Below are 16,567 nucleotides of genomic sequence, written 5' to 3' on the forward strand. Positions count from 1 at the left end.
AACTGTGTCATTTTTTTTTTTGTCAGTGCATGCTTTTTCCCACTAAATTCCAATAATTTCCGTTTTATCAATTTGGACAATGTGCCATACTCTATTTATTAATTTATCAATTTCTCTTGCAGCCAGTTTTTATTCTAACGAAAATCCAACATTTATTCATCGAACATTTTGAGTAATAACAACGAGTTGTTACACTTTGCTATTGCATAAAGTCTAGTCCAAAGATTGGAGATCTTTGGTCTAGTCTTTAAACAACTTTGCTAACAAACAGTCAAGGCATAAATCTTGTATTTGAATATACGACGTTGTTTGGAAATTCTCCACTAAAATTATTTAGAAATTATGCATATTGGATAAAAATACTTATGTCACTCATTCTACAAAAAAGTAGAACATCACATACTATTAAAGAAATTTCAAATTCTAGCAAAATAATAGTAAATCAATCAAAGAGGGCAAGTGAATTGTTCATAAATATATAATATCGATATTGTATTCCTTCAAAGTGAATAAATTGTTTTCAGAATTTCATACAACACAATAAAAAAATCTTTCATTTCCACCCAGAGATATATGTTACCACCCCAATTAATTTCCCGCCAAAATTCATTTAGTAATATTAACTTTTCTAATATGCTCCGAAATTAAAGAGTAAAGTTTTCTGAGTATCTATATTATGCTATATCAAATCACAAAAGCCCATATATTTATGTGATTGCAAAATAAGTACCCCAAACTGGCCTAAACAGACATCATTTTTTTCAGCTGAAGCAAGAAACTTGTCGTTCTCGAAAGTTCAGCTTGCATAGGTGGCGCTACCATATTTGAAATATTCTATGAAGATTCTTCAAAACTGTCTATCTATGCCCCTATGCTTAATGAGTTGTGAATAAAGGCGTCTATAATTTTGATTTATTAGTGGAGGATTGTGTTTTAAGAATTAAAATGTGTGTTTCAATTCCCCATTTCGATCATATTCAAAGGATGATTTCATACTATAACACACAAAGTTTCGTTTTTTGTTTGTAAATACATATTGGACATCTGAACATAATGGCCGAACAAAGTGTTAATTTCGAGGAAAATAACATAATGTCCTTTTTAAATACTGACCATAATCCTGAGGAAACGGTCCCTAATTCCGGTAACGAAGTGAATCTCGGTTTAGAAGCGAGCAATAATCTAAGTGATATAATAAATGATGATCAAGTGATGGATGAACATCCAGATCATAACATACTTTCCACAGATAGTGATCAGGATCAGTTGAATAAGGAATCAATTGAAACTAGTAGTATTCCTGTTAATGAGTCTGGTCCTGAAGTTGAGAGCCCTACAACTGGTGAAACTTTTACTTTCAAGTGTGTGTTTTGTGAACAGATTTTAACTTTTTCGGATGGACCGAAGTTGCTAGAGTGTCTTCATAATTCTTGTTCTAATTGTATCACCAGCAAACTGTATGATCAAAGCATAGGAGTTTCTGCAAAAGGTAAGGCTGATGTTAGCTAAACGATTTATCTACAATAGTTAATTTCCACCTCTTCATTTCCGATAAAGAATTTTTCTGTGAATCTGCTATAACTTACTTTCATGATCTGCGAATTTGTAAAATGATATATTATGTGCCAAAGAACATAATATTGGTTGTTTCAGGTGCAATTGAATGTCCTATTTGTAACCTGCCATCTGGCCCAGATAAAATAATAGAAAATCAATTTTTGTTGGAAGCGTCTAATACAGACGATGCTGCAAATTCAGCTGCTTCCAAAGCAGCTGATTTGAAATGTAGTAGCTGCTCTGAAGATATTATTGCTACTAGTTGGTGTGTAGATTGTGCTGAGTTCATTTGTGATAGCTGTGTTCAGGCACACCAGCGGTAAGTTTACTTAGTATTCTTAGAATATAGTAATATTAATGGTGAGTTTATGCAGAGATATTAAGAACAAATTTCTAAGAAAAGCGCCAATCTCATAGGCAGATTGCAAACGTGTGCATGCCATCTGCCAATAAAATTGGTTCCTTTCTTAGATCTTGGTAACTGCATAAACTTAACTTAACCTATAACCAGTGCAGGGTCACATTTCTTCATTGAGGAATAACTATTAAAAAATGAATCATTTAGTTTATTATTGCCCAAGAAAATTCAAGATCCTAAAATCCTTTACCGAAATGTTCATTATATTTGGTCAATTAGTGGTGAATTCAATATAATTTAGTTAAACTATGAAACTAAAGCTGTTTAAGATACATTATCTGAAGCTGGGATGCAAAATTTATTCAGTCTCTTTTTGAAAGTAATATTGTTCATGTATTTGATCGCAATGTTGCGATAGGCATGCACTGGTCGCTGTGTATTTGAGAGATTTTGAAGATACAAGAATAATCAGAAAATTAAGGTTCTTATATGTTGGGCCTGTTCCGATATTGCTGCTAGTACTGGCCCGCAATCGAATAACAATAGAACTCGAACGACTGGGCCAATAGGCATCGTTTCTGAAATACTGACAGTACTGTTCAGGAATATCGGAACAGACGGGTTGTGTTATATATTTTATAATGTTCCCTCGTGCCGAACCTGAAATTCCCCAGGTTGAGAACCACTGTTGTAGAAGATCCTTATATAATTTTAATTCAGGTTGAAAATCACAAAAGATCATACTATAAAACCAAAAGATGAAGGAATGATGGAAGTTAATAATATATCCAGTGGAATGGGGGTTAATCTATTTTGTGAAGTGCATCCACATGAGAAATTGTCTCTGTTTTGTGAGAACTGCGATAAATTAACATGTCGAGATTGTCAGTTGATTGAACACAGGGAACACAAATACAAATTCACCAATGAAATTGCCTCAGAAGCTAGGAAATACATATCAGATATGCTGAAGGATGTTGGGTAATATATTTTTTACAGTGCATTGCAACAAAATGATATTCTTTAATTTTAGTTATAAAAGAGTTCTTTTATCGAGTGCTATGAAGGTCATTGATGACAGACAAACTTTGATAGTGGAGAAAAAACAAGCTTTAGTGAAAGAAATAACACAGTTAGTTGTAAAGTGAGTATTTCTTCAGTGCTTATTTCAGTTTCCTCTCAAAATTCATAACTTCATTTAGGCTAACAAACACAATCAATGTGAGAGGAAAACAGCTGGTATCAAAACTCAGTGACGTTTGCGAGTCAAAACAAAAAACCCTGAATGAAAAAAAACAAGCCCTAGAACAATTATCCAAAATGACTGATTATTGTATCCTTTTCACCCAACATGCTTTAGAAAAAGGAAGTGACTTGGCATTGTTATATAGTAAAAAACAAGTAACAGAGCACTTGAAAAGAATAAAATGTAGAAGGGCTGATATCCCCAATCCAGAAATTCCTGTACGCATACATTTAGCTCTAGACAAAGTACCAGAATTAGTCAAAGGTAAGCAATAATATCCTGGTTGTGATTTAATAACCACGATTTTTTTTACATGCATTTTCTATGGCAGGGCTGACTTCAGGTAATGTAGTTCAATGTTTGAGAAAAACTGTGGAATATTTGTCTCTTAGGAAGTAGCCACTCGAGAAATAAATCAATTTTTCTCAAAATTGTCAATTGTACATACATGGTTGAGCGCATTCTTATATGATTGAAATGGCTAGATTGATTCAGATCAAAATAAGTATGCCTAGTCACGCTTCAGATGAGCCGTGTAAAATTCTACATGCATGATTCAAAATTGCGTAATGTAACATGCCCACATGTGTGAAGAATTTGAATATCTCAAAAATCGTTTTTCCTATTTTCTCAAAAATCAATAGGCTTCCTAACACCATGAAACCGCATAATCCTACCGAAATTGGGCTTATTAGCTTCCAAATTGCGACTTGTAGCCTGTCCTTAACAAATTACACAAGCACACATAGAATTTATTTTTTTAAGAATTCTGAATCAACAAACTCTGAAAAAAAGGGGCTCATAACAAGCACCTATAAGCTCTGCAGGAGCAGGCGCTTATGAAGAAGATTTTATGCAAGAAGTGTTCATGAAAAGTTGTTTTTTTCTCTCATAATAATGATAATAATTAAGATGTAAATATCAAAAATCTGCATCTTCATATCAAACTAGAACATTTAATATCAGCTATTGGATTATGCATACTCAGTGGAATTTGGAATAGCTTCCAGATTCAATATTCATATTATGCCACAAACTTCGCCAACTATAAGGAAATTGAAATGACACCACTGCTTTTTGTTATCTTATAGTTATGTCGACAATAGGGCAGATTGTTGTTGATGGACGAATATACCCACCTCCAGAGCAACAAATGTCCATTCAACAGAATCAAATGAATATGATCTCCCCAATTGGGTCACAAAGTCCAGGACATAGCAGACCACCGCAGCAGCAGTCCCCCATTGGTCAAATTGTACCACAGAATTCCCACGGTAATTTCCAGGCTAACAAGCCACCACCTTACAGGGCCCCATTCAATAATAATCAACAATTTTCCCATCAAAACATCTCCCCAAATATGGCCCAACAGAATCAGACCATTCAGCAAGCATTATCGCCGAATTTGCAACATAATAATCAGAGTAACATGGGTAAGTAGTCGAAAATAAAAAAATACAGAAGAAACCCTAGTATCCGGACTAATTGTTGTCGGATAATCGAAGAGGAGGGATTATCGTACATAGTATTGATATTTATTGATGAAGACAAAAATAACACTAACGTCAGGTTTCATAATCAAATTTGAAGTCACTTTAAGCTTAAAGCTTCCTTTAGTGTAATATTCAGTAGGATAAAAGGAAGCTTTAAAATTAAACCGACTTTAGGTTTGATTATGAAACCTGCTGTAAGCAACATAAACAAATATTCAAGAAAACATAAATCAATTGTCTATTTTCTTCTTGAATAGTTACATAATGATTGATTCTGTGTTGAAATATTCTGTGATTTTCATTTCGGGGACGTCCGGATAATTAGGAATGAGGTTTCTACTATAGTGCTGTTAATCCACATGTTATGAGACTATTTTAACTGGTCAAGATGATTTTCAGGCATACATCGTATTCAAAATATGGGTCCACCAGCCATGGTTCCAATGTCATCCCAGGGAATTCTTGCTCAGCAGCTAAATAACATTGGTATAATTAACAGAATGCAGAGACCGCAGATGCAAAGACCCATGTTAGGCAGAGGAACCAACAATTCTCTTGGATTGACTCATCAACAACAGGTGAATTGATAGCTGATAAAGTTGCACTTGCTCTCAAGTGGATAACCTTGTTTGATTCTTGAATGTTGGAAGTTTCTGGTCTTTTTGGTATTTTACCTGATGTTTCAGAGTAATCTCTAAGAAATTGCCTTCATTGGTCCTTCTCTTCCACTTCGAATCTGTTTTATTAGCCGCTCATCGAAAACCGGCAACCAGGCGCTTCGAAATGATTTATTTTCTTGAGAATGTGATTATGTGTCCATCCCTCAAAGTCTGTTATGCAAAGGCTGACTTGCATTGTCGTTTTCTCTTTTGTGGACAGTTCATGGATATATTCCTTGGTAAAAAATAACAAGTATACTCTAACACCAATTTTTTCTTGTATTCTAATACTGCTTCCCATGTTGTTTAGGAGTGGCGGCTGGTAAAGATTCATTCATCGTGGGTCGGCAGATTATTCAGGTTTACACAACACCTTGAATTCCACCTCATCACAGTATCAATTGGTGAATTCTTGATTTCCAGAAATAGCAAAAAATTTGTTAGCTAGTTATTTGTTACTTCTTTCACGTCTATAAAGATAACTCTTATTTTAAAAGACTTTTTCACTTACCCTTTGCGGTAAGATGAAACAAAATAACAAAAACTTTCATTATATTATTCTCATTCAGTTTTCTGGTCTTCAGATCACAATCTGCATTCGTCATTTTTCCATATCTTCCCTGTTTTTCCAGAACTACATCAAAAATATAACATTCTACAAGACCTATTGTCTGATATATGAATGACTGAATCAATTTACCGTCGTAAATGTCTCAGTAACTTGAGCTGATTTACTTACAGATGAGCACAAAACTTAATTTTCAGGTTTCCTCTTCTACTCATCCACAGGGTCTTTTACACGATCGTAGTGCGTTGAGGGGGCTTTTACAACACAACTCGAATCCGGTTTATGTCCAAACTGGTCCATCCCAGTACCAAGCTATACAACCAGGCCCTCATTTGGCTCAGTTCCACGCTAGGTTTTCTGGACAGGGGCAACAAAATCAAGGTGCAGCACAGGTGCAGGTCTTTAGGCAGCAGAGTCCGAACAATCTAATGATGCAAGCTAATAACCAGAATAGACATTTCCAACATTTACAGCAGGCACAATCGCAAATGCAAAGGTTGGTAATTTCAATTTGTTTGTTTGTGGATGTACAATCTTTGAGTGAACTTTCTAGAAGTAATTGAGACTAAAGGGTGGTTTTCGGTGATTCAGGGTGCGACAGAGTAGATTGGCGGGTTTTAAGGGGATATAAAAAATGGTGAAAGTTGGAGAAAAACGATTTTATTTATTCAAATCACTAGGAAATATATTAGGTTGTTCGGAAAGTCATTTCGTTTTTTGTCAACCGATGGTCTAATTGTATTTTTACAGCAAACTTCACACTTAAGCCGCATTATCATTATAAATTTTGGAAGCTGATATAGTGAGGCTTGTTTGTTGAAATATTTGTTTCATTCTTTGCAATAGTTTTTGTTTGGTGCTCTATCAAAGATGGAAAATCAAAAGCAGTATTTTCGGCATATTTTACTCTTTTACTATCGAAAATGTGAAAATGCAGTTCAAGCAAGCCGACAATCATGTGATGTGTATGGAGAAGATGTGTTGACCGAACGACAATGCCAAAATTGGTTTGCAAAATTTCGTTCCGGCAATTTCGATGTTGAAGATGCACCACGTTCTGGAAGGCCCGTTAAAGCCGATGAAGACAAAATAAAGGTATTGATAGATGCAAACCGCGGAATAAAACCCGTGAGATTGATGAGAGGTTAAATTTATCAAATTTGACCGTTCATAATCACGTGAAACGTCTTGGTTTAATTTCAAAACTTGAAATATGGGATCTACATGTTCTTACAGAACATGTACAGATTTGCTTCTCAAACGTCAACAAAATGATCCATTTTTGAAGAGAATTATTACTGGCGACAAAAAATGGGTTGTTTACAAAAATGTTGAACGCAAGAGATCATGGAGTAAAAAAGAAGAACTAGCCCAAACCACTTTAAAGGCCGATATTCACCCAAAAAAAGGTTATGCTATCTGTTTTGTGGGATTTCAAGGGGATCTTTTAATTTGAGCTTCTACCGGACAATACCACGATTAATTCTGAAATGCACTGTGATCAACTAGACAAATTGAATGATTCCTTCTAACAGAAAAGACCAGAATTAAGGTAAGCGCACATACATCGGCATCGGACGGACGGCATGGAAGGAACGGCACGACAGCGGCGGAATTTTTATGAAGGTATCGCACATATAACATCGGAATCGCCGGAGGAATAGATTAGTTGCGAATATGTCTTCAAGCGGTGAGGAACTAGCGTTTGTTCTGGAGGAAGAAGAGTTTCAAAAGCGAAGGAAGCGTAGACGAATGTGGATACATGACATATGTGAAAAAGGAAGGATTTTGGAGAATATGTTCATTTATTTCCGGACTTGATGAAGGACGAAAAAAAAATGGTTGCTATAATTTCTGTCAATTGTATAATTCATTATAATTTTGTACGCGCAGTATTAAGTTCTCCTGAAAACTCATGCTTCTGCCGTGAATTCGTATTTCGTATGACTACCCGTACAAGCCGCTGCATGTAGAGACTTGGAAAATGACGCAGATGCCGCGGCAATCTCCGATTGGTATCGCACATATGTCGGGATCGGCCGGCACAGTACGCATCGGTCGGAATTCAATTCTCGTTCCTCAATTCCCGTCGGATGCGATGCGATGCGATGCCTGCCGTCCGCACATATGTGCGTTGCTCCATTCAGTTCCATTGAAAGTAATTTATTCCGATCCGTACCGTCCGCCCGATGCCGTTGTATGTGCGCTTACCTTTAATCAATAGAAAAGGTGTAGTGTTCCACCACGATAATGCGAGACCGCATACAAGTTTAGTAACTCGCCAAAAGCTTTTAAATCTTGAATGGGATGTACTACCACACCCACCATAATCTCCAGATTTGGCACCTTCAGACTATCACTTGTTTCGGTCTCTGCAAAATTTTTTGGAAGGGAAGACCTTCACTTCAAATCATGACGTCACATATCACTTGGATCAGTTATGTAGTCGATTTCGGAAGTTTTCGACCGCTTTTCTGCATAAAGCGAGTGGTATGGTCAGGATTTTTTCGGTTAGTCGCTGCTTGAGTTGTGGCAGGGTGTGTGGAAGATGTTCGAAGACCTTATCTTTAAGGTAGCCCCAAAGTCGTAGATGTTCAAACCAGGTGAGCGCTCTGACTATCCCACGCCGCCTCTCAGTGAGACTAGTCGCCTCGGAAATATCTGCTAACGAAATTTCGAGCTCAATGGGCTATAGCCTCATCCTGATCTATCCAGATTGTCACTCAGATCGTGTTCTTCAGTAAATTTTTCCAATTCAGAAGATTTCTAACATCGAAACGTTACGCTGGGAAGTTAGTGTCATAGTGACATTTTCGAATTGAGACAGCACACCATAATGTGACCTGTTTCCTCAACTTTGCGAGCCCAAGGTTCGATTGTGTTGGCAGAGGGGACAAAAATATTGACTTAATGTCGAAATGGCGCCGAAATGCTCGCTGGGTCACAGAATATTTATTTTCGTAAAACGTACGAAAGGCAGAGCCAAATCACGGTGCCGTCTAAAAACTACACACCCTAAGGAACATAAAGAGCCCTTTCGCACCTTCCTGCTCCCTCCACAGCCTGAGCAATGACCCTCCGAAAGGCATCAATCGGCTCTGTCGCACCCTGTACCATGGAATAGTGCAATAATTAGTTTCCCAAAATTCTGACTAAACGACTGCTTATTCCTAAACAAATTTATAACAAACTCGACATTTATTCATTCATTGAATGTAATCATTAACGATATTGATTTGAAACAATATTACTCGCTTTTTCTTCAGAATAAACTTCCCTGCTCAAGGTGCTAAATGGCACATACCCCAACAATGCAGTTCTGAAACAAGTCCTGGTGGTAATAGGAATATGTCTCTACCCGCGATAAACGACAATTTCAAAATCACACTAAAACAGCAAAATCACACCGATAGCAATAAAAACCCAGCAACTGTCACATCTACAATTCCAAAAACTCCCAGTCCCAATCACATCCAAGGAAGGAGCGACACTGAGAGGAATTTGGATAAATGTTGTGAAGATTCTGTAAACGACTTGATGGCTACAATCGCGAAACTCGACTCTAATGGGGTTCAAGTGTTGGCAGAGGGAAGACAGAAATCTGGAGGATCCCCACATGTTGATAGCTCAACAGGTATGTTTTGATGTTCATTGGAAGTATCTGAAAATTTTAAATTATTGATCTTTCCAGGCGATGCTGCCCCTCTGTGCAAAGTGAAACCAGAATGTCTAGATACTGGTAAAGATGATCCAAATGAAGATTGGTGTGCTGTATGCATGGACGGAGGAGAGCTAGTTTGCTGTGACAAATGCCCAAAAGTTTTCCACCAATATTGTCATATTCCTAATTTGAGTGTAGAGGAGACAGGAGACACCTGGCAATGTCTCTTATGTATGAACTTTGCCGATATTCCAGAAACTGAAAAGAAAGATGGAGAATTATCCTTGAAGGAGAGGAAGAAGGCAGAAAGGCTAGTGCTGGAATTATATTGTCAATACGATCCTAGTTTACCATTCAGGGAGGTTATCGGCCCAGATGTAAGTGCAAATGCATTATTTGAATGCTTCACAGTATTCAGTTTCCAGCAATTAGAACTTAATCTATTTATTTACTCTTTTTTAATGAAGTTTATTTATTTTTTTTCAGAACATTGATTATCATGCTATCATAAAAACCCCAATGGCTTTAGATAATATCAGGCAGAAGCTCAAATGGGATTCTGAAGAGAGATACAGGTCACTAGAAGATTTGGTTCGGGACGTCAGGCTCATGTTCCGGAATGCTTATAATTACAATTCTGTAAGTAATACTGATTCAATTTTGTCAGCTAGGTCAAACTAGGTGTTGGAACCCCTAAGTATACGGCGGTGGATGTATGTCATGATCGTCAGACCCAATATCAAGTATGCGATATTGGCCTGGTAGACTAAAACGGAATAAAGTACCACTAGGAAAACCCTAGACAAGGAACTAGGGTAAAGAAACTTGCTGATTTGTTCTTGTCGCCAAGCGGCGAACAGATGTCCAATGAGGGTGGGTTAGGTTCATTCAGTAGGGCTCGTTTCTTTCTCAGTCGGCCTACATCAGGCGTTGGATGGAGGAGCAGCAGGCATTTGCTAGCGAGCTTACCTTTACGTCAATCACTCCATTTCCACTCAACGTTGAGTTTTTGTGGCGGTTGTGTCGACTACTATCAGAAATTTTGGGGTAGTAGAATGATTCAAACTTTGGCGGAATTGACTGAATACGATACCTTCCTGCTCTTTCAAATGAGAATATCCAATTTTTATGTCACTTTCTGATTGTTGCGATTTTTCGAAAATTAAATTTGAAAACTGTTGTCCAACATACAAAAAGAGTTCAGGGGCTATTGGAAAAAATGGACTTATTGACTTTTTTAAAGGTCATTTTCGAAATATAGCAGTGTCCCAACGAGCACCTTTAGAGTGACCCGAAAAACTGAAGAAGGGTGAAAACTCTTCGGGAATTCAATAAAAAAAAACATACATTTATCTCGAACGGTTTTCAAGGTATGATCTCAAGTTAAAACCATACCAACCAATGGCTAGGATTCCCAATCTGAGATCTATAATGGAGGTTTTCACAGGACATTGCAGGCACAGAGCACATCCTCTGTGACTGCCCGGCGGCGGATAGGGTCAGACTTGGAGTCTTTCGCTCACTCAAGCTGAAACTAGAGGAACTCAAGAATCTCCCTTTGACATCATCGTCCTGAGTAAGATGGAGGAGGAAGTTTAGCTCTCTGAGCTTGTTTGTGTGCCACAATAGACCGCTTTGGTCGCGGTGGCAGGTTTGGTGGGTCCGACAAACACGCCTACAATCTGTAATATATAGTTTAAACCATCAAAACCATAAGATTTGTCGGAAAAAGTGGCCTATGTCAGGAAAACACACAGATAAATTATGAAAAGAGGGGTATTTAGGCATCAGAATTTCATGTAGATTTAGAATATGATAGAAAAATCGGGTATTCTCATTTGAAAAAGCAAGGTTTTATAGTGTTTAATCACTTTCGAACTAGGTACCCTGTAAACTCAGAAGTAATTTTAGTTTATGCGCCAAAATAGAGTCGATTTCACCAAAGTTTGAATCATTCTCCTAGAACCAAATTTCTGAAAATTATCGACCGATCGATCACTGTTGCACGAGGGAATATCAGATGATTTAGACCAATTTAAAGGGTTCTGAAATCGCTGTATTAATCCAAACCGCTTCGTCTCGCAGGCCGCGAGATAAACCAAACTTAAGCCAATGATATACTCTAAACCTTGAAGACCGCTCAATTTTTGTTTGCATCTTTCAATTGAAAAATTTATTTTTGATTTCTTGTTTATATCTTCCTGAATACTCACCTCTTCAAATATGCTCAGTATTTTGTATGTAGAAGATTTCCATCATTACCATTCTGAGCATAAAATACTTCATACCTACTTCATTTTATGACACAATCTAAAGAGCAAAACGTTCCTAGTTTTTCACCAAGAATAAGATTCTGCAAGGAAGAATGTATATTTCCTAATAAAAAATCTACTTGACCTTGTATCTCCTTGAAATCAAACTCCAAGGTCAAATTAAATGTCTGATTTCGAAGTGGTCCCCCTCAAGAAAAAATAACCTCCTTGTAGCCATCCCAGTTGCTGAGGTTCATGAGCACTCTGCAGGTGCAGCTGAAGAGATGAAGCTTAGAGCACCTTGAGATACCCCAAGAAATAAAGGGTGTTCATGCCCAAAACACCAGGTTTCTGTGGTCGCAGTACATTGTCGCTATCCAACCTTGTTGATTAATAGAATGAAAAAATTATCGGGTAAAAGGTCTGTTTGGTCTTTGTCACAGTTCTTTATTCAATACTGCTAAGCTTTCGGCCATCTCCAGGGCAATTCAAACTGAACCTAACGGAGTAATGAACAAGCAGAATAACAACCACGATAAATACATCTACACATAAAAAAATTCTCAGTTAAAACGCAAAAATGTGTTCTCGCATTCCGGTTTTTCTTAGTTATGTCTGTCCTCGATGAGATGAATTTGATTATATTCTTTCTTCTGTCAAGGATTTTAATGTTTTAACTGAGAATTTGTTGATGTGTGGATGTATTTACCGCGGTTGTTGTTCTGCTTGTTCATTACTCTGTTAGGTTAGGTTCAGTTTGAATTGCCCTGAGGATGGGCATGTAAATAGCCGAAAGTTTGGCCGTATTGAATATACTGTGAAAAAGACCAAACAGACTTTTTACCCGATAATTTTTTCATTCTATTTGAATAAAAAAGTCGATATATTTTCCATGTTACTTGTTGATTAAAATGGATAAGAGGGGTTATTGGAGGCTATCTTTGAATTTAAAAACCCCATTCTCCTTTCTCAAGAAGTAGTTTAACCCCTTTGTTCATAAATATCCTCCTATTCTTCTTGTCATATTTCAATTGCCTGGTTCACTGAAACTTTTTTTTTTATGCAGGCTGACTCATTGGTTTATCAGGATGCAAAAACACTAGAGAAGTTCTTTGATGAACAACTGGAAAAATTCCTACCAGAATACGCTTATGAAAATTTTGAGGATGATGCCGGTGCTCCTCCTATTAAGAAAGTCCGGAGAGCAGTGAATGACTGACAAATAGTTCATGGTGTAAATGATATAACTTATTTCTCATTATAGTTGGACAATTATTTTTCTGGATCATTCAGAATGGTTTAAGAGGGTTTGTAAAAATTATACATATATAGATATATATATTATATACATATTTAAATATTGTTAGTGATGGATACTTTAAATATAAGAAATATTGGTTATTCAATTTGAATGTAACCATTGACTATTGAATCTTTCATTTTCAATTTGAATGTTTGATACAGACAGATATATTGTAGTGACTCCTTTTTACTTGTTATATTCATCTGTTAGGTGATCTTATCAATTGTTTTCCTACTTCGAATCTTTATGTTATCATCGCTTATTATATACTCGATTAATAGTTATTCATGGTGTTTTATTTCACAGTTTGCCCCTCTCCTGTATCAATATATTCTGTAAACCTACATCAAACGGACCAAAACCTACCAGCAATATTTACAGTAGATTTAGATGATAGCAAAGAATGATAGTTTCAATGTATGGAATTAAATATAAATTCGAAAAAGCGCGGCATGCAGACAATTAATAAAATCTGAACTCGAACTTTTGACCCCATGTTTGTCAGTCAGGTGCTTTACCATCTGAGCTACCGAGGATACGTAAGGATTCCATCTGTGATGTCTGCCAACCGAACTCATATGTTAGTAATTGTCACTTTCGAACGGTGGCGAACGAAAGTGCTCCGGCCTACGGTTCGCCCTTCTATGACCTGGCTCTACGGACTGGTACTACGGAGTCGCTTTTCGACTAGGCTCGGTCCTACGGCCCTCGCGGTTCGCATTTCGGCCAGGTCGCTAACAAAAATAGATTTTTTTCCACCCAACCTCGAAAAAACGGTTCCTGTAGCTCTCTTCGCGACCGAGAAATCTCCTTACCCCCACCCTCCCCCTTGATTGGGCTGAGGGAGTATAAATCCCACCATTTGAAAAATTTTCCCCCTTCGGTACGACGCCACTGTCTCTGGGATCCTCACCTCGGTAAAAAACCCTGCCTCCCCGTGGGTAGTGTAGTGATGTTAAATTTTTATACAGAATGAGCTGTATACTGAAGGACATCTTTTCCATTGACATGAGATTTCTTGATTGTGTTGCACTGTATTCTTTGTAACAAAACAAAATATCTACCATTTTCTTCTTATCAATCGGGTCTTCCAATGATGGGTAATATTGAGGTTGACAAAGATACTTTAATCCCTGAAGCCGAACATATAAAATACTTAGGGGTCACAATAGACCGACAACTCAGATGGGACAAACACATTGAAAACTTGGTGAAAAAACTAAGATATTTATTTCCTAAGTTCAGATACCTCAAAAAATATTTGAATATAGCAAACTTAAGACAGATCTACTTCGCCCTATGCCAATCACAAATAAAATACGGAATAATTGGATGGGGAGGAGCATATGACAACCAAATAAAAAGAATTGAGGTTATCCAAGAGTGGATATTGCGGATCATTTACGAAAGGCCACTTCTCTTTCCATCGGACGAACTATACAAGATGTCCAGAATTATGGACCCACATCAATTGTTTGCCCTAGAGATGCTTCTCATTATAAGGTCAGGCCGGTCAGGGAAACTAGATATTTCGAAACATCAACATGATGAGACAAGAAATAAAATAAATCAATATCTTGTTCCTAGAGCCGAGAAACGCATAGGACAAAGATGTTATACGTATCTAGGACCCCGCCTACATTCCATCACTCCTGAAAAACTGAGAACAATTAAGAACTCCAATAGCCATAAGAAAGAAATGAAGAAGTGGATATTCGAAAAAGGAAGAAGCTTCTTTGACATGTTTATAAAACAACAATGATATCACAACAAAGTAAGCAGTAAATGAAGACAAAATTTTGACCACCCACAAAATAGAACAATATCTTTAAATGACGCTCAGAAACTTTTCCAAGTTAGTCTAACATTATTGAGGATACAGTAAATTATTTTGGTTGAAATGTTTCTCACGTACAGGCTTACGCCTCTGTGAAAGATGTTTATCCTGTAGTTTTCAGAATAAACTATATTATTATTATGTATACTGGTGCTAGTGGTGCTTATACTTTGGCATCATCTGTATTCTCAATGTAATTGAGATAAAGAGAAATGACTTTAGCTTTCACACTGCTCTCTCCAGATGAACATTCACTTATCTCAGATATCAAAGGGATTAAGCTCAGTTGGAGCCCTTTCAGGAATTTCGGGCTCTTGCTGGTGGTCGGGTTCGGGTCGCTCCTCGGCTCCTTGCTGTCGGTTGGATTCCTGATCCACCCGCACTTCCTGTCGGAGCAGGCGATGTTCCTCTGCATTCTCCATGTACTTGCGTACAGTTCTCGCCGTTCCCAGCAGTACCGCTTTCGGAATGACTCAATAAATATTTACGTCCAACTGTCTTGAGAAGCTTCCTCAAGTTCTCTGGTAGTTTTTTCGGTATCAGGACTGCAGATGAAATGGCAATGGGTATGGTCTTTATATCTTCCAACTTCCATACTGTCTCCTGGTTTGTTCCTCGAGATTTTGAAATTTTCTGTGTGCCTATCTAGAAGACTGTTATTATTTGGAATCGCCAAGTCGATGAATAGTGCTCCATTCTCATCCTTATGCAGCAATACGAGGTCAGGTCTATTGTGAGTTATTTTCCGGCGGTCTGTGAAAACCGTGCGATCCCAGTAGAAGATTAGATCATTTTCCAGTACAGCATCGAGATGGTAATTGTAATAGGGATAGGATATTATTATTATCCTTTTTACATCTCAAAATTATTTCTGGAAAAAAGAAGGGCAGAAAACTAGAAAAAAGTGAATAATACGGCTTTCATCAAACTTATTCGAAGGCCTTTGATGAAAAAGTAAATAATCATGCAATACATAACTTTTGTCCTGCAATTGCAGTGTGAAGGATATTATCTCTCTGAATCAAAAATCTGGTGATTTCGAATTGTTTTTAGAAGAAATTTATCCAAGAGACAATCTCCTTGAAGAGCAGACACACTTATTGTGTAATTATTCAACTCCTAATAATTTGGCAGTTATAAGTTCAGAAAGTTTTGTAACTAGAAAATCTTTGGTTAGGCACCTGAGACTGAAGCCATGGTCAGCATCTGCTCTTCTTCGGTGGAACGTTCTCCATTTAGACGATGGCAAATTGACTAGTTCAATTCAGATCGTAATACTTGTTGATATCCATAGCGGCGGGTGGTATGCATCTGAATTAATTCTAATTATTGTATTCATTGCCTCGCTGTTAAGGCGTTATTATTCTTTCATTATTATAATTGATAGTTCACACATATGACACGTCAATTTCGATAGCAAATCTATAGGGTGATATTTTTTCTGGAAAACTGTCTCCTGTTTTTTTATGGACCACTGTTAATTTGAAAAAATGTAAAAAGAAGCTTTCTTGTTATACTAAACTTCAGGGTCTCTTGTAGTTTTGTCGTATCTGATACCGATTTAGAGAAAAAAAATTCAAACACCCTCTGTATCTCGAAAACGTAACGTTTGGGATCCTATGTTTATGGGACT

The 16,567-nt window shown here is 37.2% G+C and overlaps 1 protein-coding gene across 4 annotated transcripts; it reads left to right on the forward strand.

Annotated features, from left to right (window-relative positions):
• The first annotated feature begins 830 nt into the window (after positions 1-830).
• Positions 831-13,381, forward strand: LOC123309329 (transcription intermediary factor 1-alpha-like). 4 transcript variants are annotated; one of them, XM_044892387.1, is made up of 13 exons: positions 831-1,489; positions 1,654-1,876; positions 2,636-2,896; positions 2,949-3,059; positions 3,118-3,425; positions 3,493-3,504; positions 4,253-4,594; positions 5,054-5,232; positions 6,055-6,377; positions 9,148-9,515; positions 9,573-9,919; positions 10,029-10,181; positions 12,861-13,381. In XM_044892387.1, exons 1-13 carry the CDS (start codon positions 1,054-1,056, stop codon positions 13,011-13,013), a joined length of 3,216 nt encoding a protein of 1,071 aa, XP_044748322.1. In that variant the 5' UTR covers positions 831-1,053; the 3' UTR covers positions 13,014-13,381. The 4 variants fall into 4 exon arrangements, with proteins under 4 accessions (XP_044748322.1, XP_044748325.1, XP_044748324.1 ...); XM_044892390.1 differs by having other exon boundaries at positions 6,103-6,377; XM_044892389.1 differs by having other exon boundaries at positions 832-1,489; positions 6,079-6,377.
• Positions 13,382-16,567: the final 3,186 nt, after the last annotated feature.

This window comes from Coccinella septempunctata, chromosome 3 (assembly GCF_907165205.1).
Source record: "Coccinella septempunctata chromosome 3, icCocSept1.1, whole genome shotgun sequence".
NCBI lineage: Eukaryota > Metazoa > Arthropoda > Insecta > Coleoptera > Coccinellidae > Coccinella > Coccinella septempunctata.

Bases quoted from the DNA above. Each gene is read 5' to 3' on its own strand.
- LOC123309329 (XM_044892387.1), top strand. From the start codon at position 1,054: ATGGCCGAACAAAGTGTTAATTTCGAGGAAAATAACATAATGTCCTTT. The intron at 2,897-2,948 runs GTAATATATTTT...CTTTAATTTTAG, and splicing joins GATATGCTGAAGGATGTTGG to TTATAAAAGAGTTCTTTTAT. The intron at 10,182-12,860 runs GTAAGTAATACT...TTTTTTATGCAG, and splicing joins ATGCTTATAATTACAATTCT to GCTGACTCATTGGTTTATCA.